At 39.1% G+C, this 23,144-nt stretch overlaps 2 protein-coding genes across 5 annotated transcripts; both read left to right on the plus strand.

Annotated features, from left to right (window-relative positions):
- Positions 1–7,133: 7,133 nt before the first annotated feature.
- On the plus strand, positions 7,134–14,359 carry ap1m2 (adaptor related protein complex 1 subunit mu 2). The gene is made up of 12 exons (XM_037108780.1): positions 7,134–7,365; positions 9,380–9,536; positions 10,527–10,594; positions 10,735–10,865; positions 10,969–11,116; positions 11,357–11,483; positions 11,582–11,724; positions 12,247–12,318; positions 12,587–12,745; positions 12,893–13,018; positions 13,287–13,362; positions 14,099–14,359. The coding sequence occupies exons 1-12, from the start codon at positions 7,324–7,326 to the stop codon at positions 14,122–14,124; spliced, it is 1,275 nt and encodes a 424-aa protein (XP_036964675.1). The 5' UTR covers positions 7,134–7,323; the 3' UTR covers positions 14,125–14,359.
- Positions 14,360–14,708: 349 nt separating this feature from the next.
- cdkn2d (cyclin-dependent kinase inhibitor 2D (p19, inhibits CDK4)) lies at positions 14,709–17,977 on the plus strand. Of its 4 annotated transcripts, none has more exons than XM_037108821.1 (3): positions 14,709–14,923; positions 15,278–15,440; positions 17,091–17,977. In XM_037108821.1, the coding sequence occupies exons 2-3, from the start codon at positions 15,300–15,302 to the stop codon at positions 17,442–17,444; spliced, it is 495 nt and encodes a 164-aa protein (XP_036964716.1). In that variant the 5' UTR covers positions 14,709–14,923; positions 15,278–15,299; the 3' UTR covers positions 17,445–17,977. The 4 variants fall into 4 exon arrangements, with proteins under 4 accessions (XP_036964716.1, XP_036964697.1, XP_036964706.1 ...); XM_037108802.1 differs by having other exon boundaries at positions 15,282–15,440; XM_037108811.1 differs by having other exon boundaries at positions 14,710–14,902; positions 15,282–15,440.
- Positions 17,978–23,144: the final 5,167 nt, after the last annotated feature.

Raw genomic sequence — 23,144 nt, forward strand, 5'->3', positions numbered from 1 at the left:
CTTTCACTTTATTGAGTCAGTTTTACAACTGGGAAAAGTGGTATGACGTAGGATGTAAACTTGGATAAATGATGAAAAAATACAAACAAACAAAAAAAAGAAAAGAAAAACACTCATCAAATCCAAGCCTGATTAGGTTATATTAGAAAATAAGATATAAACTGATCTCAGGACTAAATGTTTTACAGAGATCTCAGCTGACAAAACCAATGATCCTAAGACTTGGCTTAATAGACGTCCATGAAACCTGTTTATGTTGCTTGGAAACGCCGGCGTCTCTCTCCATCTACAACACAACGCTAACATCACACAGATGGATGAGTTTTCAACCTCATCGCCATCAGACTAATGTCCTACTTCTCTGCTTTTTTTTCCAGTAGAGTAGATTTGTTATCTTGAACATAAGCCAACATAAACAACATCTTTCCTCCCATTTGGACGATGAACTAGAATCACCTGTTGGATAACTACAGACACAGTAATTCGATCTGTTTACTGAAGCAACTGATAGATGTTGAGTTGTCCATGGGAAAGTACCAAGAATGACGGCTCAATTTCTGATCAAAAGGAATTATTTTCCTGTCGAAACACAAGTTTGTGGATTTTACTCTTGTCATTTAATTTTAAACTAGAACGGCACTCAAAAAAGAGCATTCTAATGCCAAAGCCTGACAGTCCCATTCAGTTCAATCAAGCCTTATCCAATATCACACTTGATCCTCATCAAATTGTTGATAAAGGTTCTCAGTCATCCAGGCCATGGAAAATCCAGGTGCTGTATCGTAGTCGTGGACGTTTCACCTCTCATCCAAGAGAATTCTTCAGTTCTAACTAACGGGGAGGGGGAGTTGCTTGTAAACCCTGCGTGGGAGTGTCCTTGCAGAGTCGTTAAGGACGTGTGTGAGCTCTGAGTTTCAGAGTCCTTAGGGTCACTTGTGTGTCATTTGTCAAACTGGCCTTTAAGTGGGTTTCTAAAGCTAGGTGAGCCCAGGTGTGAGCAGTTGTTAAACTGTCTAGGGAGAGAATGTTGTAAGTGGGTGATACATAATGTTCGCAGGCCACCTCCTCTGGTCAAAGACAGTCATTCCAGTTTGACATAGATGGATTCTCAAGACGTTTACATTGCTGTCCTCAAAGGAATAGTTTTTCTCCTTCAGATGCAAGTGGAGAGCAGAGTCTTAACATGAGGAGTTGGCCCTCCTCTTTGTTTATGGAGAGGTTGTTTTGTCTCCCCACTTAACAAATCTTTATTAAAGATCCTCCTTTAATAAAAGTTAAAGTTTCTCAGATGTTCTTGCGACATAAGGAATAATGATGTATTTACGTTTGTTCGTCTCTTTGTCTGCTCTAGATCTGGTTTTGCCAAAAGCGTTAAAAGATCCTGCTGATGAGCCAACAAACCGATGATCAGTTTGCTTTATATCTCTTTAAATCCCTGATCCGAATCTACGCCCAACATGTCATCATGTTTCTCCACAGGCTGAAGAGGATTAAACATTCATGTAGAATTCAACAAATCATGCGTGGTGCAGATGGCCATAATAGCAAACGACCAGCAAACATCCTCTCACTAACCAAATAAACCTCCTCCATAATTCATGCCTGTTAATGGTTACCCTCTCAAAGTGCAGTGATGGTGGTCACTGAGGAAGCAGTGGTGCAGGATCAGTAACAACTGGGTTGTGATTTATCAACAAGATACAGCCCTCCAGTAGAAAAGGGAAGGTGTATCGTTTTTATGAAGTTCAAAATGCAGAAACTGTACACATTATTGTTGAATAATGATAATAATAATAAAAACAGGATATAAGAGTTTTCCTGATGCAGGTCAAGGTGTTCCAAATGTTTCAAATCAGAAGATCCGATTGTTTTCTTATCATACTTTTTTTTCCCAGCTGGTTGATTTCTTTCTAAAAGCCCTGATGACCCTAAAGAGCAACCTTTACAGTAAATGGCCTTGCATTTCTATAGTGCTTTTCTGGTATGTTTTATGTTGTTCAAATATTTACAAATTGATTATTGTTGTTCAACACTGAACATGGATAGAGCTCCACTATGCTAAGTTTATAATGCTTTATTCTTCTGTGTTGCAGGAATGAATAAGTTTAAAAGAAACGATTAGCTCAGATGACTGCAGGGTAAATAAAGTGTCTTCCTGTCAACAGTTTAAATAAACTACATTTTAAAATGACATCTCTCACAACACATGGTAGATTTTGAAAAAGGCTTCGAGCAGACCAAGTTACCTGCTCGTCAACCCTCTGATCATTCAATAGCTTATTGGCCCATTCATTAGTTGTGTCACTTGTTTAGCCCAAAAATACTCTCATTCCACTAAATTGATTTAATTTAAGAGTTAAATTTACAATCTACCTTTAAAGTTAAAAAAGTATAGATAACATAACATTTCTTCTTTAAAATAAAAATAACTAATAAAGCAGAGGAAAAAATACATATATGAACGTAAATGTCATGCTTGGCACTATTCAAATCTCAGATGAATGGGTATGTTTAACAGGAAAGAAAAAGATCAGAATAAAGGTATACACATGCTCAAATATACATTTGCATTTTTTTTTTTTTTTTTACTGTGTGTGTGTGACAGAGACAGATCTGATGTTCGGGGCAGGACCTGTTCTGGAACATCCTGCACCATCTTGAGTCACTGGGAGGCTGTGGTATGTTGTTTGACAGGAACCGGGACCCACATTCCTGCGTACAGGACACCACGCCCAACAGCATCACATCAATGACGTCGAAATGCTATCTGTGGTGTTGTGCATCCACTCCAGTTTTGATTGTGTTTGTTGATAAAAAAAAACAATTGTTTGAACCACTCACGAAGATTGAAGGATGAACTGTTTCTAAGTGGGCATCTTGCTCCTCTCTCAGCAGCAGCATCACCTTTGTTGATGGGTTGCTACTCACAGCAAATTAGAGTTTCATTGTGCGCTGTACCCATGAGGCAAGATACACCTGAGGCACAGGTGACAGATGACACCTGTCCCCCTGCTGTGCTTCTCTGTCATCCACAACCTCTCCTCACCTCATTATTTACATATCGTTGCTGTCGTCCTATTGGCCAGCTGTCAGCCTAAGGGTGGAGTTGTATCTCACACCACTGACTCGTAAGCAAAAGGGGAGTGTTCCTGAAAATTGACAGCGGAAGGTGGAGGTGGGGGAGGAGGTGTTGGTTAGGTATTCCCTTGTCAGGTTACCAAACAAACTACCATCTGTCCTGATTCTAAGGTAACAACCTGACACAACAACCTGAGGGCCAAACACACTGAACCAAAGCATCTCCGGATGCAGGAGGCAGCGGGATGCAACAGATACTGTAAAGGAAGATGCTTGTTTTTGATTAGCTGTGAACTGAGTGAGTCTGCTGTATCAGTGAAAGGTGGTGTAAGTCATGAGCAGCTCTGTCGGGAATCCTGCACCGATTCCAAAACTATCTCGCTTAGCGATTGTCAGGTCTCGTTTTACGGGATGTCTCACATGTATCTCTTTCAGTCTGAGTCAGCATGCTGAGCTCGACCGCTCTGACCCTGACCAGGTTCCCACTTCAGATGTCTTTCCCATGAAACCGTCATGCTGGCCTATGGCAGATTTAAAGAGACCCAATTCAGCTCAGTTGAGCCTCTGATCCAAGTCAATGAATGGACAAATGTGAAGAGATGTGATCAATACCAATGCCAATTCTTCATCTTTCACAGGAGTAGAACCACTAGGCATGATCTAATGTAGTAGAAAGAACATTGGGCTCTAACAACCTATTATTCCATTACCTCCGCTAAGTAAGTTATGTTTTCACCTTTGTCCACCTTTGTCCATTCTGTCTGTCGTCAGGATTCGGCAAAAACTACTGAATCTTGGATGAAGGATCAATTTTGGACCAGAACAGATATCTTTAACTTTTGGAGTGGACCCTGATAAAGGGATTTTATTTTCTCACTTTCTTGCAAAATATACAAGAGTTTTTTTGAACATTTCTGATGAAATCTTGATGAAAAAAAAAAAACTGGAATATTTTAGGTATCTTTGACTTTGTACAGTTGGATTTGCATCTGGATCCAGAAGTGCCGTACTAGTTTAATTGTTAAGACCCCCAAAATAGAATCCAGAGCCCAAAGATGATGATGTTTGGCAAAGAAAAGCAGCAAATCATCTCCACCACTGAATTTATTTTTGCCTTGAAAATAACTGAAACAATGAGGTGATTATATATTTAAAAAAAAACAAAACAATAGTTTTCTGTCAACTTTAATCATTTCATCTCTTTTGCCTTCATAACTAGCTGTGATTGCATTTTAATTCTATTGTAAACCAATCCTTGGTTAACACTAATGACTTGTACTAACATGAATTCAACTTCTACTGGGATGCATGTTAAAAAAATAACATATTCATATGTTTAAAGAAAGAAAATAGTAGGAGAAACCTCTGTCTGACATTAGTAGGTCACATACAGTGCAGTTTGTCTGGAGCTGCAGCAGTATGGAAAAGTCACGTTTCTTCATCTTGACCTGACTGCGAAGTATTTCCATATGTTTTTGTTGGGCCCCAGCCACTATAGCGGGATCCTGTATAATCCACATCACATGAACCAGAGAGGCTGGAGTCAAACACACGCTCCATGAAGTCGAAGCTGAAGGGAATAACAATGATGTTTACATTAAGGGAAAAATGCTCTTCCTGTAGCTTCAGACTGATTTGGGCTGTGAGGTCGACATTTAAAACCCAAATATTTATAGACGGGAACCTTGACTGGAAAAAGACAAAACGCTGACAAACTGGGTCAAATGTCTCAGTCTGTTTTAAACAAGAAGCTATTGGTCTTTATGAAAGTCTTAGAATAGCTCATATCCTGTGTGAAGACAACATGTTTAAGGTGTGGTTATCTCATTTATAGCTCAGATACGTCTCATTAGATAAACAGAGTCCAGATAAGGGGACCGAAACCTTTATGGACGAAAGGAGTGGATCCTGGAAAAAGACTGATCTCCGTTTGGCCTTCAAACTCACACGCCTATTTTATGGCAGTGTGTTTTTCTCAGTCGCTGCCTTCCTACACATGGCTGATAAGGGGAAAGAGAAAGACAGAATATGGATGGAGGCTGAGATCTGTGGCCTAAAACCACACAGAGAGGCCCAAAAAAGGGAGGGGGCTGGTAAAACGCAGAGATCTTAGATAGCGAGCTTTATGGCTTAAGAAGCTCGACAGGCATGTGATCGGTATAAGTTTTCCTGAACCCTGAGGCCAGAGGCTGCAGGTCACACACATACCCAAACGCACAAACTCAGATATAAGTAGACCAGAAGCATAGCCAGTTTTTGCACCTCTACTGTTTGTGGCTAACATGGTTGGAATTTTTTTTTTTTCCAAAGTATTGATTTAACTTTTCTTTGCATTCAACAAATAAAGAAAAATGTCTACATTGTGTAGAATATGTATGAAAAGAAACAAATCAATATTTGATCCAGGTCTATCAAGAGACTAACATTAAAGAGGTAAGTAAAACAATATTGATATCAGTTTGGATCGTCTCATCTCAGCACAGCAACAAGTGGGGTTTCTGGTGGTGTGACAATTTCCCGCCCACCGTTACTGCCTGCAATGAGTGATGCACTCAAGCCAGAGGCTCCCACTGTTGGGGACTGAGCCTTTTCTCCAGTGGTGGTGAATTAATGTTTTTGTTCTGGGCTCTGTCAATGTTCTGCCATAACTGTCTTTAGTTCAACTTCCCACAAATGTCATTTTTTTTTTAAATATATGAAGTTACATTGTAGATTCATTGTGGATAAGGAGATGTGCTTCTGCAGAAAAATTTAATTTGCAGTGTAGCAAAATGTCCTCAAAACAGCTAAAATGATCCTTCAGGTACAGAGGCCATGATGCCTGAAGTTAAGGCCAATACATTATTGTTGTGTCTCATGGATGTTTATAACTGTGAGGGATAAACTGACTTTACAAGTTCTTTGACAGAAATGTGCACAATAAACATATATCAAGTCTAATTGCCTGTTTAAAAAAATGCAGGAAAAAGTGAGCTATACTAGGCTACAATGTCAGGTAGTAAATGAATGCCTAATCTGCAGAGATGTGTAACTTGGACTCATGTCACTCTTTTGATGATCTGCAACTTGACAAAATGAGTTGTTCTTAATTAACTGTCCTTAATTGTTACTCCTGCTGTGGTCAAAAAGACATAAAAAAAAGGAATTTAAAAAAAGGGGAGTAAATGTCAAAGTTATCATGCTTTCTATCGAGAACGAGAACAATTTACAAAGAATTCGGGCAGAAACAATGTCAGCACATACATAACAAATATAAGCTAAATACATGTACAAAGTGATAATACAGTATATACTACTATTAGATTTTACAAGTAGATACACAAAAGAAAAAACAGCCATAAACAAAAACACAAATCAGACAATAGCTCAGAAATGTAATAAACCTTTGTGTTTATTAGAGATTTAAACAGCAAATCTACTTTTAAAAGAGAAGTAAAAACGTTAGATTCAGAAAATGTCTATTTATGAATTAACAGTTTCGATTAATGAGGGCCATCATTCAGATTATCATGGTAACAAACACTATGTTAAAGTCAAATAAGTAGAGTTTGAGTCACAAAAGTCACTCAACAGGTGTATCCAGAACTTTTCTTTTCTAGTTTTTGTCAAGAAGATATTTTAGTCAAACAATAGGTGAGAAATTGTTTCTAGACCGTTTTAAAATAACACAGACTTAATGTATAATACAATAGAATCTTATTTCACTGAGCACCTTTTTTTTTAAAAAAACAATAAATAAAATTAAATAATATTCAGATAAGTTAAAATAAAACATCATAATGCAAAATACGCAACTCTAAAAACAAAACAAAATAAAATACAGAAATGATTTAATCAAAAACTTTATGCACTATTACTCAGTTATTCAATATTCAATAACAATTTGGAACATTTAAAATAAAGCGCACGTCCTCGCTCTCGGTCCCTGCTATGATTCGCGTGTCTGCAGCGCCCTCTAGCGGACACACAGAGCGGCACACCCTCCTCCTCCTCCTCCTCTGCTCAGGTGAGCTGGTGAATGTTTCACCTGCATGCGATGACGTCACGGCACCTTCAGGAAAAAAAAAAAAAAAAACCACACGGTTGGAGTCCACGATCACCCCGGGCTGATGAATGTCTGCTGTGTGGATGAGATGAAACGAGAGTGAAGCCGGTGAAGACTCGGGTCGGACTTCAAACTTTGTGCGTGTGTGTGTATGTGTGTGTGTTGACTCGCATGTAGACGCTGCTGCGGCCACAAACACGATGTCTGCCTCCGCTGTATTTGTGCTGGACCTGAAAGGGAAGGTAAGGAGTCAAGCCGGAGCTCACTGTCGATCCTCTCTCATTTGACACAACACCTAAAAACCAACACGTTCTCCTTCTTTTGTCTGTTTAAGTCTTGTTTTCTCTGGTTCTCCAACTGTTAATCATTAATGGCGTCGTTAAAGATTAATAAAAGAGCTTGCGACACACTCATTCATCTGCCCTTCTCTACTTCACTTCCGGATTTCACTGTTCGTAGGCTGCAGACTCAAATAGCTCCACTGAGGGGACCAATTGTGATGCAGCACCTGTGGCCCTCAGACATGCCATGTATGTGACCATCTTTGTGTTGTCACTGTCCACATACACCTCTCTCTCTCTCTGTATCTCTCTCTCTCTGTGTAACCTGACACACAAGTGATTATTACTGAGAAATGGAAGTGTTTTGTGTGTGTGTGTGTGTGTGTGTGTGTGTGTGTGTGATCAGAGGGTGTGTTACTGATCCAGCCACACGTGACATTAAACTGGGTCCAGGCACAGTGCTGCTCCTCTGACTCGCTGAAGCCTCAAAGTCCCCGGAGCAGGTTCGACCTGTTTTGCATCCGTACTGTCTGAAGACATCTTATCTTCCCTTTGCGCCACAGCAGGTCATTGTTCTTAATGTCGACTGGGTTTACAGGGGATCTCCACTAAATTATGTATGGCAGCATGTGAGGGTCTGTAGGACACACTTTTACTCAGTCACACTGGGAAACATGAATGGATGACTGAAAGTTGTGGCCCCTTCTGTAGACTTCATGTCGATTTTATTCCAGGACGCAAATGATGATTATTTTCATGATCAGTTAGTCTGATTTCTTTCTAAATTGGAGCATTATTCTTCTCTAGGAAGAGGAGAGTAAATGCTGAGGTGACTGAATGGAGTTCATCCTTGTTGCCCCACCTGCAATTGTTCATGTTTCCTTCTCTCTCTCCTTCTTACTTTTCTGTCATTTTGTTTTTATTCCTTGTACTCGTGATGACTCATATTGATGTTTTGTGTTTTCACATTTCCTTGTCTGCCTTCTTGTTTTTACTTCACCTTAGACTACACTTCCCTGTGTTTGGTCGACTGTTGAGTGTTTATTCTGTAGAAATGTCTTCCTGAGTTTCCTGCTGTTGTTTGATTGTCAAAACTCTGTTTTTTAAAAGTTCTATATAAATACATTTTATTATAATCATTATTATCATAAAGTTAAAAATATATATTGTGATTATTTTTGAATCATCATTTTTGCATCACAATTTTCAACTTCACTGTAACAAAATTATTGAAAATTGTGATGAGGTGACAATCACCGGGGTCTGTAAACAAACATTTTCTAATGCCAAGAGAAAATGATTTGTTGACTTTCTGCAGCACCTCACCCATTTATAACGCTGTTTTGTCACACATTCAGCTGCTTACCAATAAACTGCAGCCCCTCGCAGTCTGAACACTGTGTCACAGTGTGTTTTGGATAGTATCTCGATTAATCGTGCAGACCTAACAGTTACTTTTAATACACTACTCAAAATTAGTTAGGGGTATTGAGATATGTGTATGCATGTGCTTGCATATGCAATTAAAATTAAGGGACCAAAGATATTCAAAAAATTGAAAAAATGAAATTTATTTTATATCACCAAATAAACAATTAAGTGAAACACTAAAATATCCTAATATCCCTTACTAATTTTGAAAAAAATAATATTACATTAGTGAATAAAAGCAGCAAAGGAGAATCTAGAGCTAAAATGTTACTGTTAGTTACAATAGTTAAGTTATCAATATTGAAATCCATTGTCACATATATTGTGATTCAGAAGAATGGTTAATAAAGTTATGTTGAATCGTTTTCTTTGTTAATGACAGCTGTTCCTTTTAGATCTCCAGGTCTATTCTCCAGTTTTCATCCACTTTATTAACACGTCGCACTGGCGCTCTACAAATGAGCAAAAACATTTCTGCGCTGTCACGTCTTTAATCAAACATGCAGCTGTGTGACAGCCCTGTGGTGTTATTCTCTCTCCTCAGGTGTTGATCTGTCGGAACTACAAAGGCGATGTGGACATGGCGGAGATCGACCACTTCATGCCTTTGCTCATGCAACATGAAGAGGAGGGCCTCCTCTGTCCTGTGCTGTCACACGGCAGCGTTCACTTCATGTGGATCAAACACAGCAACCTGTACCGTATCTTTTAGTTCTGGAGTGCGGGAATATTCTCCGTCCACTTTGAGCTGCGACATGAGCCATGGTAGAATGTAATTTACTGCTTTTACTAGAGTACAAATTCAAGGTACTCTAATTGAGAATTTCCATTATTTTCCAAACATTATACTCTTCAAGATCTGAGAAGCACAACATTGTACTTTTTGCTCTACTACATTTGTTTAACCGCTTTAGTTTCTAATTAAACAGATTATAATTTTTTACACCCTTTCTGTCCAGTGAAAAAGACGTCATGTTGTCTTATAGATCTCATCAGCGGTAATTACATACCCATTAATACAGCAGTAATATTAATCCAAAAACATCAGATGTAATGGTAAAAACCAAAAGAGACCATTTTATTCAAGAACAAGTTCTTTTACTTTTGAGACTTTGACTACATGTTGCAAATAGATTGTTTTCCACAGTGTGGTAATAGTACTTTTACTTCAAGTGGAAACAGACGACTTCTGTCTTCTCACGTCGTACTTTTATTGGTGCCACTGTCGTAAAAGCAACTGCATCATTTGCATTTTTCGTTGAGTGGCAACTATCAACAACACAGAAGTAAATGTGAATTCATTCAGTCATTTAGTTTATACTGGAAACAGGAATGGTGCCGGGCTGTCGCCTGACTGTATCGCCAGTTAACCTTCCTGTTCCCAGGAAATTTCATGCAAAGTGGCTTAAAAAAAAAGAAAGAAAAGTGAAAGCGAGGTTTATAGGGAACCAATCTAAACGTTGAGCGTTTCACCACACTGCATTGTGCAATCAACATTTACTTTGCAATGATACGTTGAAAGGGGAAAACTCAGAAAAGCCCTCAAGTGCACGTTCACACTCAACCGAATCTCTTTATTAAAGTCGCAGAATATTGAATAACACACCAAAGATTTGAATGCAGCGAAGTGAGCAACAGCAATCATCTTAATTGTAACAAAATGTGCAAAACACTCCTTGACCTCTGCACAGTGGTGGCCACTACAAACAAGAACTCCAACGCCTCCCTCGTCTACTCATTCCTATACAAACTAGTCGAGGTGAGACACACACTTGCATGTAAATTGTTGTAAACATTTGCTCTTTACATTTTTCCGAGGGGAAACTTGTATTTATAGTGATGTTTCACTCAGGGCCATGACCACAGATCAGTCTGATGTCTGCTCTGTGTGATACGCAGGTGTTCACCGAGTACTTCAAAGAGCTGGAGGAGGAGAGCATTCAGGACAATTTTGTGGTCGTCTACGAGCTGCTGGATGAGCTGATGGACTTTGGCTTCCCACAGACTACCGACAGCAAGATCCTCCAGGAGTAAGACTTCCCACACACACGCACACACACATACACACACACACAATATCATGTATGCTGAGAGTGGTGTTGAATCACAGCAGCCCGTCTCTTCGCTTTGCAGATACATCACTCAGGAAGGAGCCAAGCTCGAGGTGGCAAAGTCCAAAGTGCCGACCACCGTCACCAACGCTGTCTCCTGGAGGTCAGAGGGGATCAAATACAAGAAGAACGAGGTCTTTATCGATGTCATCGAGTCCATCAACGTACTGGTGAGAAGGAATCACTCATTGTGAGACTCACTGAGAGCTTTTGAAAGCCATCTCAAGTCTGTCGGGTATCTGCAGTTGCATCACCTGAAGCCACTTCTTTTGTTAATCACAGGAACATTACAAGTATTGCATGGATTTTCTTACTGTTTGATTTAATCCACTGGATTAATTAAATCAGTTTGATTAATTCAGTTAAATAGTTTATCCATATTTATCCACCCCTGTGTATCGTGTGTTCAGGTGAATGCTAATGGCAGTGTGATGAGCAGTGACATCGTGGGCAGCATCAAGCTGAAAACCATGCTCTCTGGGATGCCCGAACTGCGGCTGGGCCTCAACGACCGGGTGCTCTTCGCTCTCACCGGACGTACGCGTGCAGCATCAGCCTACATCCATCAGTCACATGTGGCTTACCTGTCATTCACATTTAAATGAATGCCACTGTTTGTATTGTGCTGTGTTCAGGTGATAAAGGGAAGACGGTGACGATGGAGGATGTGAAGTTCCACCAGTGTGTCCGTCTCTCACGCTTTGAGAGCGATCGAACGATCTCCTTCATTCCTCCTGACGGGGAGTCCGAGCTCATGTCCTACCGCATCAACACGCATGTTAGTCCAATACAGCACCACACTGTATTCACGCCAAGTCCTCTATACACCATGTAACATATTAATGACTCACATGCTGCTGGTGTTCAGTGGTGGAATGTAACAGAGCACTCACGTACACATTTGAGAAACTTCTTTGTATCCTTCATGAAAATATTGAATGGATGGATGGAGGATGGATGGCTTTGTTAATCCCTAGAGGAGAGATTTGATACAGTCTAAAGATCTATGAAAAACTTGAATTAAATGAAACAATTTTGACACAATACACTGCTTTATTTCGTATGCATGATTTGTTCATAGTGCAAATGTATATATGAAGAAAACATTAGACTATTAGTGCAAATATTCCTCAAATATGTACATGAGACAGCTTTTCCAGCCACTGCCATTAGCATTCTAGCCGACACACATCAGTACATGTAAACACAAGACTAAATGAACATGGATACTGATGGATCATGTGTATATTTTGAATGTAAAACTTGTTTTATAATAAAACCTTTCCTTCATCTGTTACAGGTGAAGCCTCTGATATGGATTGAATCAATCATAGAGAAATTCTCTCACAGTCGAGTGGAAATCATGGTTAAGGTACCGAACAACTGTATTTTGACTTATGACCCAACTAAATTACAAGCTTTTCATGATTATTTAATGTCACTGGTGATGTGAACTTTGGAAAACTGCCAAAAACTTCAAGTAAAAATCAGATCAAGAATTCACCTAACTGTTTGTCTCGTACTCGCTGTGTCTCCAGTTGTTTTTCATTTTGATAGCTTGAAACTTCACCAACCATTTGTGAGACTGCAAGAAAAAAGGCGCTCACAAGATCTACTATGATTTTGTGTTGCATTTTCAGGCAAAGGGGCAATTTAAAAAACAGTCTGTGGCAAATAATGTGGAGGTGAGGGTCCCTGTGCCCAGCGATGCCGACTCACCCAAGTTCAAAACCAGCACAGGCAGCGCCAAATATGTGCCTGAGAAGAACATGGTGGTGTGGACCATCAAGTCATTCCCTGTAAGAAATATACAGTTACATCGACTTTAAATGATATTACTGTCTTAATGCATTATATTCTGATCAAATACAGAAATATATTTCACTCTCTCATCTCTCTGCCTTTCTATGTTTAATCTGTGTGTCTATGTGCATTTATCCACCCAGGGAGGAAAAGAGTTTCTCATGAGAGCTCATTTCGGTCTGCCCAGCGTTGAGAACGATGAGCTTGAGGGAAAACCTCCCATTACTGTCAAATTTGAAATCCCTTACTTCACTGTCTCAGGAATACAGGTGTGTTTATAAGGCTAGTCGATCTGAGGCCTGTCAGAGCATGTGATATCTTCTTTAAATCAATATGGATCCGTTTTAAAACTCTAAACATCCCCTGACAAGATCACATAGGGCGTTAACAGCTCGTGGATAGTCAGGTCAGGTCCTGCAGATTGTGTGCTCAGACTCATAAACCAGATTTATTTTTAATTGGCAATGATGCACAGTAATGTTACTTGCCTCAACATGTTGTCTTGCCCTGTCACACTCACTCTCTTTCTCTTACCAGGTGCGATATATGAAGATCATTGAAAAAAGTGGCTACCAGGCTCTACCCTGGGTGCGGTACATTACACAGAGTGGAGGTACATTAAGCAATTCCTGCATACTCCTGCACACTCAAGGCTGCATCCACAGCTTTAGAAATCATGAGGTCTCAGGTCCAGGTCCACCATTTCCCAGTGTACCAAATTTGACAAAAAGCCATTGTATTTATATGTCAATCCTGATATTATTTGGATTTTAAAAAACATTTATTAATTCCCATAACTATCCAGTTTTATTTTCTCTACATTTACTTTCCCAACATGTCTCTGCCTTGCAAATAAACATGTATTTACCGAACATTAACTTTAAGTAATAGTGAGGCAATAATACAAACTCAGAAATAGTTCTTTGTTATATTTATATATAAACAAATCCTCGAGAAGAATAAGATCCATGAGACATTGTTTTAACCGAGAAAGGTGGCCACTTAGAAGTGTCCTGCAAATACAAACACAGTAAAACAGTAGGAAATTCTGTTGTCTTTTGAGGACAGATTGTTTATTTAGTTTATCCCAACTACATAGTGCGTAATGTATGATATGATGTAAAGTAAATAATAGTATTGGCCTGTAAAATACCATCAATGTAAAATACAAACACCTTTCAGGTGTAGCTACAGCCATACAGTCTTCAATATAATGTGACTTACTGTTTTTGGAACATATTGTTCTATTTAAGCAAGTGGTAGTATGCACATAAAATGTAGTAATTGAATCAAGTTAGACTTGAACTTTACTAATGTTTTCTCCTTACATGTGTTTTCTTTACACTTAGATTACCAGCTGAGGACCAATGTGTAAAGCCTGAGGGATTACTGTATATTCTTCACTTCCAGCACCTTCACAGGAACATCAATAATCACCTTAACTCGACTGAAAGAATGTCTTTGAATTTCACCTGTCAGTGATCTTGTTTTATGAAATCTGTGTGCAGCTTGATTTTAATGTTTCTACTGTGGGACCACTGCTAATTATTTAAACGTGTGATGATTTTATTCCCTCAAACAGTCTGTCAATATTAAACCTTTGCATCCTCCTTCTGCCCCTCTGTTTTTCCCATGAGTTCGCAACACCATGTAGGGGCATATTTGTCCTCATATAGTAGTAGTGCATTGTGAAATCACAGTGGGTAAATTCCGCCTTAAATTAAAACCATACACCCGCCTTTTTTCCACACTTGTCTATGGAGAAATACAAGCAAAGGTCAGAAATGTGAATGAACTGCCTTTGAAGACATCAACGTATACGAATCGCCCGCTTTCTGCACCGCGGGCTCTGATTGGTTGACTGTCGCTGTTACCACAGTGATAGTGTAGTAACAGAGTTGTAGCCCGGCCTCTTTTACCATATATGGAAGAGCAACACCCTCCGAGCGAGCTGTGATTGGTCAGCGTGTGTTCTCGCCAATGTTTGTAAATTGTAGTCTGGAGACACCGCTGTGTAGATCTCAGCGCGCAAATGTATTTTCTAATGTTTATAAACCCTCCTTGTTCGGATTTTATTTAAAAATTACTGGTCTTCAGAAACAGCGGGACAGAAAAATCGTGTCGGCGTTGTGGATCTCAAGGAAACGAACCAGGTGATGCCTGAAAGCTCTACGGTTTGTTCTCTTTTCAATGTTAGCGGTTAGCCGGGATGCTAATTGTTTGTGAGATTCAGTTGACGTGAGCTGTCTGGCTCTCGACACAACAACCGTGTTCGCGCAGCTCTGTTGTTTAAACGAGTGGTTTCTTAAACGGGCCAGATCTAACATTGCGGTAGCAGTCATATAATAACATGGCGTCAACGGGGAACTAGCTAAACGGCGTTAGCCGGATGCTGTTAGTAGCTAGCTGTAACGTTAGTCGTAGTTAATCTCGTTTTCGCCGCTTTACTCTTCATTGTACCGTTGGTGTCATAACGAGGATCCCGTGGTTGAGTTTGGGTCTGACTGCTGCTGTACATCTCCCACTAGACAGGCTGAAAGAGAGAATATAATGGTCCTTAGTCAGATGGATGCCGGTAAAGCTTTGACGGCGGCGGCAGCCAAAGGGAAGACGAGCGAGGTGCAGAGGATCCTGGAGGAATGCAGGGTGCATCCTGATACTCTCAATGAGTTCAATAGAACGGCGTTACAGGTGAGGACCAACTCACAGAAACACTGACACATTATTAATATTAACAGATATAATATTAACGTATCTCCTCTCGTCCTGACATAACGGTGTGTAGGGCTGTCCTGAGCTGTTATGAATATGCTATAGCACCGTGTTTTAAGGCTGCTGATGGAATCAAGTAGAACCCAGATCCAAGCAAAATGGAGAATATTTGACGAGTTTACTTGTTAGAAATACATAATAAAGAGGAGGATATACACTCAGTTGCCAGTTTATTAGGTACATTTTCAACTAATACCAGTCTAATCCAGCAGCTATGTTATCTTCTTTAAGGTCAACATATAATGCTTAGGGCTGCAACCAACCAGTAGTTTTGTTAGTTTGTTTTGTCTGTAAAATGTAAGAAAATGGTTAAAAATGTCAATTAATATCTCTCAAAGCTAAAGACACAACACAAAGACATCTGGTTTACTGTCAGAGGAGGAAAAAAAACAGAACATGTTCACTTTTAAGAATCTGAAATGAGCATTGAGACTCAGATTAATCAGTCATCTAAATAGCTGGGAATTTATTCACTAGATTGATTGCTTGATTAATCAATTAATCGTGGCAGCTCAAATGATGTGAGAATGAGTTGCTGATTTTACTTTATGATCACTGCTGTGGAATTGTTATTCTAAGAGGTGTTTCTAATTCTAATTCTATTTCACACTTTGTCAGTTATGACAGTAAATGAAGGGTCTTTGGGATTTGGACTGCTGGTTGGACAAAAGGAGCCATTCAAAAACATCACTTTGGGCTTTGTGAAACTGTGAAGATATTTTATAATTTCTTTTGACATTTCATTGACTAAACAATGAATTGATAAATCTTGGAAACAACTAGATAATGAACATAATTGTTACTTATATATCCCTCGCAATTTCCCAGACGTCAAAGTGACGTCCTCAATCCAGCCCAAAACATGAAGACATTTCATTAACTGTAAAGAATTACAAAGGCAAAACAGCCAGCCTCATATTTGAGAAGCTGAGATCAGAGAATATTTGGAATTCTTGGCTGAAAACGGACTTAATGAGTTATCCTAATGTTTTGCAGAATGATTGACTTTCTATCGGTTGACGGATGAAAACTAAATCAACCTCTCTAAAACAACTTCAACTAAAAGATGTTGATGAGGGTTGTCAGTCGTCCAGGTCGTGGTAAATCTGAGTGCTGTGGGCAACTGGACTTGTTTCAGTCCAGTTGTCTACGATTCAGCACCCAGACTTCAACAAAAAACTTAACATCATAACCCTCATAAAGATACTGTTGTACTGATAATGTACTAAACTAAATTGCATTTCTCTCACTTTTATATACCTTGGAACAGATTTGTATGTTTCATTAACATTGTAGACAGTTACTATATTTAATTTATTGACCAGGTCCCGCTTTACAGATTTTCTCTGAAGTGACTTTCGGGAATACAATTTAACATTTAAGTATTAATTAGTGATCTCTGGAGTTATCTCTGACATGAAAGTGTTAAAAAGAACCTCTGAGAGCATCTAGGGTCATTTACACAGCGGTGTTGAATTTACTGTGCTCTCTCTCTCTCTCTCCCCCTCTTCCTCTCTCTCTCTCTCTCTCTCTCTCTCTCTCCCCCTCTTCCTCTCATATCTCTTACAGGTGATGATGATGGGGAACTCCAAGGTTGCCAGTTTGCTGTTGGAAAAAGGAGCGGACCCCAACGTGCAGGACAAACATGGGATAGCGCCTGTGCACGACGCTGCACGGACAGGCTTCCTGGACACGCTGCAGGTTCTGGTGGAGTACGGTGCCTCTGTAAACATCCCGGACCAGAGCGGCGCCCTGCCTATCCACATTGCCATCCGGGAAGGCCACCGGGATGTCGTAGAGTTCTTGGCACCGCGGTCCGACCTGAAGCACGCCAACATCAGCGGTCAGACGGCCATAGACGTGGCCCGAGCTTCGTGTGTGCCTGATATGATTGACTTGCTTTTCGCTCACATTCATAGTTAGTCAGATGTCTGGGTGCTGGATGCCCGCTGGGCGACCCCGACCTAACTTTTCTTTGCTTCAAACCTGGTGACTTGAATTCATTGCTGTGTAAAGGATTATTTGTTTTGTTAATTTGCACAGTGCAGTTTAGGCACCTTATATACTATCTGTTGTCCCTATTGATTGGGAGTGCACATTTGTAGATAGTTTCCCCAGTGTTTTTGTAATGATTGCATTATTTACATTGTGTAATTGTAACAGTTGTATGTGTTTTAAAACATTTCTTTTTTTGTTGTTTTTCGTTTTTTACAAAACTTGACATGGTGCACCCTGATTGCTTTACATAGTTTTGTTTCTCTTAATTAGATGTACTTAGACTTTGAATTTACTCTTATTTATTGTTGGAATAGGACTGAATATTCCCGTGACTTTGTAAATAGTGACATTTATTGTGATTTGTTGAAATGTTATTTATACAAATACTTTTAAAACAAGTGAGATTATTCACTTTAATATTTGAAGAAGAAAGCACAAAATAAAGTGTTGAACTTGAAGTTTTAAAGTTTTTCTTTTTCAACAGTATGCTAATTTTAGGTCATCTCTGGTTTTTCAGGGATTTCGGAGCTTTATATACACTGTAAATTTTAAAAGTTGACTTTACTTGAAAAAAGAATCAGGAGACCAAGTAACATCTGGAAATTTTGAGGTTATGAATTTCTTCAATTCTTAAAGTCACTGTCAGATTTTGCAGTGTATGATTTTCTTTCCACTTGAAATGAGGAATTTTAATGTTTTAAAATGATGTTATATAGTCTTTTAAAAATGGTATTCAAACCATCACTAACACTTCACAAGATGATAAAACAACATTCTGCCACATTAACAGGCTTTTATTTGAGAATTTTTCCTGAGTTTTCTTTAATGTTTTAGCTTTTATTGTGAAATACTGGGAAGTTTGACCTCATCTGGCCTATACAATTGATTCAAATAAAAAAAAGAAAAATCACTGCTCGCACGTCAGGGCAAATATGACCACTGACTAACATGTTTTTGTTGTAATTTGTCACGTTTCAAAATCTGTATTATATATTATAAGTACTTTTAGAAAACAAGCAAACTATAGCACACCTGAAGTGTGAATTGAATCAATCCACGATAATTTGGTTTGTACAATATCAGCCCAAGCCTTTGAGAAGCCGCACTTACATGATTTTCCTTCACATTTCTAACATTGTGTAAATTCTGCCTTGATAGACAAAACAGGCTGATTCAAGGTGAGTCATCAAGGGCATTTATAATAACTCCACACTGGAATGTGGAAACCCTCTCAGAGGTCGCACAGATAGCTGGATTGCAGCTCGCTAAGAATGAGGGCCCTGTTTAGTAGGTAACGGTGGCACAGTTTGCTGATGTTTGTGCTCAGGGCTCTCGCAGCACAATGGGTATTTTGTTTGCTGGTGTGTCACGGGCCAACTTCAGCCGTCGACAAAGGAGATACAGTTCAAGGACTGTGCTGCTGGGCGGCTGTGTGTGGAGCCTCATGATGTCACAGAAAGACCACGGCATTGTCTACATGTGATGACTAGTGCATTTCTCACAATATTAGCACATCTTTTCTGGAAAACATTTAATTTAATTTTCTGAATTAATCTGACAGAAAACTTGAGCTTTCTCTGACAATGAATCAGTGGCGGAAAGTAACTTGTGCTTGACTTGTGTATTTCCATTTACAGCTTCCATTTCAGAGACAACTATTGAACTTTACTCCATTACATTTATCTGTCAGCTTTATTTACTGGTTACTTTACTAATAAAGCCTTTATACACAAACCATATATGAGCAGCAGTGTTGTATAAAGTACCCAAAAATTATTCTTGAGAAAAAAGTAAAGATTTTGTGCTCAAATATTACTTTGGTATAATGAAAGTCACCCCTGTGAATTGCACTTGAGAAAACATCTTAAGGTATCTCATATTAAATGTACGTATCACACGTATGATTAAAATTAAATAATATATACTGCATATTTATGTGTGTATAAACTGTGTTATGTGTGGGCCAAATTATCGGCCTGGCCAATTATCTGATCCGATATTCAGCATTTTTCTGGCATGTGTGATCTTCATCCTTCAATAAAACAAATCATTTTAAAAATGTGCTACTTGATTCAGCATACAGTCTGCAAAGTAACTGGTGACCAAGTTATCACATAAATGTAGTGGAGTAAAAAGGACAATATTTGCCTTCAAAATGTGCTGGAGAGGAAGTTTAAAGCAGCAGAGAATGTCAATACTCAAGTAAAGTACAAGTAACTCAGAAATGTGACTTGAGTAGCAGCACTTATGAACTGTTTTGTTGTTATAGATTAAAAAACTGGGTGAGAACAGTGACTTGCAGGCACCGAAAATAAAATGTGCCATTAAAAGTAAAACCTGAATTGAACACAGAAAATGTGATTGAAACACTATTGGAACAGGTTGTGTTGGCACATGGAAATATAAACAAACATCAACATTATTTCCTTTTTTAAAGGTACATTTGTTTGTATCTTGTTGTGTTTTCTCAATTTCAGTGTTTCTTCAGTGCCAGTACAACTTTTTCCACTTCAAGTGTTTCAAAGTTGTTTCCTTTTTACATTTAGGTTTCATTTTCACAGCCAAAGTCTAAAGTCACAGTTCTATCCTCATATCAAAGCATCTTGTAAAGCATTAAGTAGCTAAAAACTAAAACACTGAATTCTAAAAAAAAAATCAGTAATGTTAAAACAAATATTTATAAATACTTTGCTACTTTATGTTTCCAATAATCACCTTCACTTTTCTCAAGTAAAATTTGTAAGAGCCTCAAATGCTTCCTCCTCCGCTGGATTTAATGGCCTGCAGTCAGCAGATGCGTGTTGTTTTTAACTTCCCTTTTCAGATTTACATAGACTGAGACATGCTGAGAGCTGCAGTCCAACCACAGTATTTGGCTTTTGGATATTGAACAACACTATTGGAGCAGCTTGAATTTAAATGCCTCACTCAAGGGTCCTTCAGCAGTAGTTACTGAGAGGAAAAAAAAAAGAAAAAGTCGCCTACTTTCCACACCCGCATTTTCACAGCACGGTTTCGAAACAGCAACATTCTGGACTGAGTGTCTTTACCACTCCCTCATCTCGTGTGGTATAGACACACAACCACTAATTATATTTAAATACAGTTTCACACCAAAACAGCTAAATTTAGTCACACAACAGCTGTAAACATGTTAGTGCAAGAGGCAGCCTCCGACAGACCTGCCTCCAGCCACTAGGTAGAGCTCAAGCACAAATATGGGCGTGTTGCTGGATGAGCAAATACTCATTGGGCTGTCTAAACACTGCTGTGGGTCTTTTGTTCTGCAGGTTGGGAAGGACACAGGTAAGAGTGACAGGTTTGACAAAGGTCGACAAGAAAAACCACTATCAGCCTTCAATTCCCAGTCAAAAAGCAGACATGTTTGCGGGAATACATGATGACGACACCGCTGACAGCAGAGCCATGAGTCAGGTGTCTTAACCTGTGCTACAGTGAAAGAATAAGTGCTTAAGTGTACATATGTGAGTGGTGAGTTCTTTTTAGTATTTTTTGTGTTTTTTTTTTTTTACTTGAGTGGATAATAGATGAAGGAGAATTGAAGTGAGTGAGGGGAAAACATGCAACAAAGGCCACCAACTGGACTCAGACTGGCCGTATTGCATCATCAGGGTCTTATAGCTCTCTTCCATAAGGATGGCCCTAAACTTCTCTGTTAGAGCTGCATCAATAAATCAACTGTCAACTATTGTGATATCTTATAAGTCACTGGAAGTCGCTGCCCCTACAAAGGTGGTTAATATATGTTTTCACCCCCGTCTGTTGGTTTCTTTGTTTGTCAACAGGATTACACAAAATGTGAATGGAGGATGTGTCGCAGCCCAGAATAAACACTGTTAACTTTTGGTGCGCAGGGAATTCTTTTCACTTTCTTTAACATTGACAGACTTTAACATTTTCATTAACTTCTAATGGAATGATGTTTGGATCTTGACGAAAAAAATCAGGTATATTTAAATGGCTGGCATTTTAGAGCAAGTACTATTTGATGCGTTTAATGGTCATCAAATGTGAGATTTTGCTGCTTTCTTGTCATACATTATATTGAAAGGATTTTATTTGGGGTTTGGACTTTTTGTTGAACAAAACAAGACGTTTTGAGACGTCAGTTTGGCCTCTAGGACATTGAAATGAGCATTTTCACTATTCTTTTGTGTGCCTAGACCAAACATGGTCAGTATTACAACCCAAAATTAATCAATACTGAAATGACCAAGATAAGTGATGACAGGCTCAACATGTAAAAGGATTAACATTATTGTCTTACATATGTACACTCAAAGATTTATTGATCACCGTAATTGTTCCTTCTGTCAATACCGGCTGGTAAGTGCTACATTCTTGATAGAACTACTCTGTAAGAAATGGGAAAAAATCATTTTGAAGTTTGTTTTTTTCAGTCTGAGTCAGCCATATCAAATGGTTTTAAGTCAGAAATTAACCTTTTGTCCCCCCCCCCAGACTGTTTTTTCTTGCTGTAGCCCCAGGTCACAGCCTGCTATAGACAAAATAATGACTAGTGATCAATAACACATTCAGTGTATGTATGACAATGTGAGCATCGTATCGAGACTTTAAAAGAATCAAAATCCATCCTTAAAGCTGCATTAAGTTCTTCAAGAATGATTAAAATAAGGAGCAATATCAACCAAGTGAGTCACCCAGTGGTAAAATAATATAAAATGTTTGATGGTTTATGAACTTTGATACCAGTAACTGGTGAAATCACAAATGATGAGTCAGTATAAACAAACCTAGCACAGACACATGCTCTATTAACCTACAAACTGTCACACTTCAATTCAGTTCATCAGGCTGCGGGGAATAAAAGGAGCGGCATCCTGACATTTCAGATTTCAACAACAGAAACTCGCATGGCAGGTAGAAGCTCCCCAGTCTGATTTTCCTACTGAATTAGCACAACTGGGCCTAAAGACACACCCTATACTCTGGCAGCAGCTCTAGCATTTCAAGTTGAAGTCAGTACACTACCTTAACCTGAAGATATCGCCCCTAACAACTCAAAACAAAGCTCTTAGGAGACAAAACATGTTGTTATTTCCAACTGCGTCTTAGTCACAATCATGCCATCACATCTCTTCTGGTTAATGCTGGTGACGCACTTGACTGCCACCTTGAGAGGGGAAAAGAAATAAGTAAATTATGGAAAAAGTATCACACTTTCAGTGATTTAATGTGTGTGGCAGCATGGGCAGCTCACTGTATGCTCCGGTATTACTGAGGTATGTCCTTTACTTGTAGCCATGCAAGCCCGGACACGACTGCTCTGAAATCCAGGCTGAGGCATAAAAGTTTGTCCTGCACATCTGAGTTTGAGACGAGACACACTGGGACGCAGAGGGAACATGAACATGAGCGGCAGAAGACAGAAAGAATGCAGAAAAAAAGGAGCGGTGTATATGTACAAAACACTGAGCAGAGGAATTTCAAAGTAAAATGCATTCAGGTCACACCTACTGTATCCTTCATGCTAAAACTCATCATGTGTAACTGTGATAACCTTTTAAAGGGTAACTCCACCAATTTTACCCATTAAACTGAGTTTACCAGTCTTAAGGAGTACTAGTGCCTGTGTGAAAAAAG

The sequence above is a fragment of the Acanthopagrus latus genome, chromosome 1 (assembly GCF_904848185.1).
Source record: "Acanthopagrus latus isolate v.2019 chromosome 1, fAcaLat1.1, whole genome shotgun sequence".
In the NCBI taxonomy this organism is placed as follows: Eukaryota; Metazoa; Chordata; class Actinopteri; order Spariformes; family Sparidae; genus Acanthopagrus; species Acanthopagrus latus.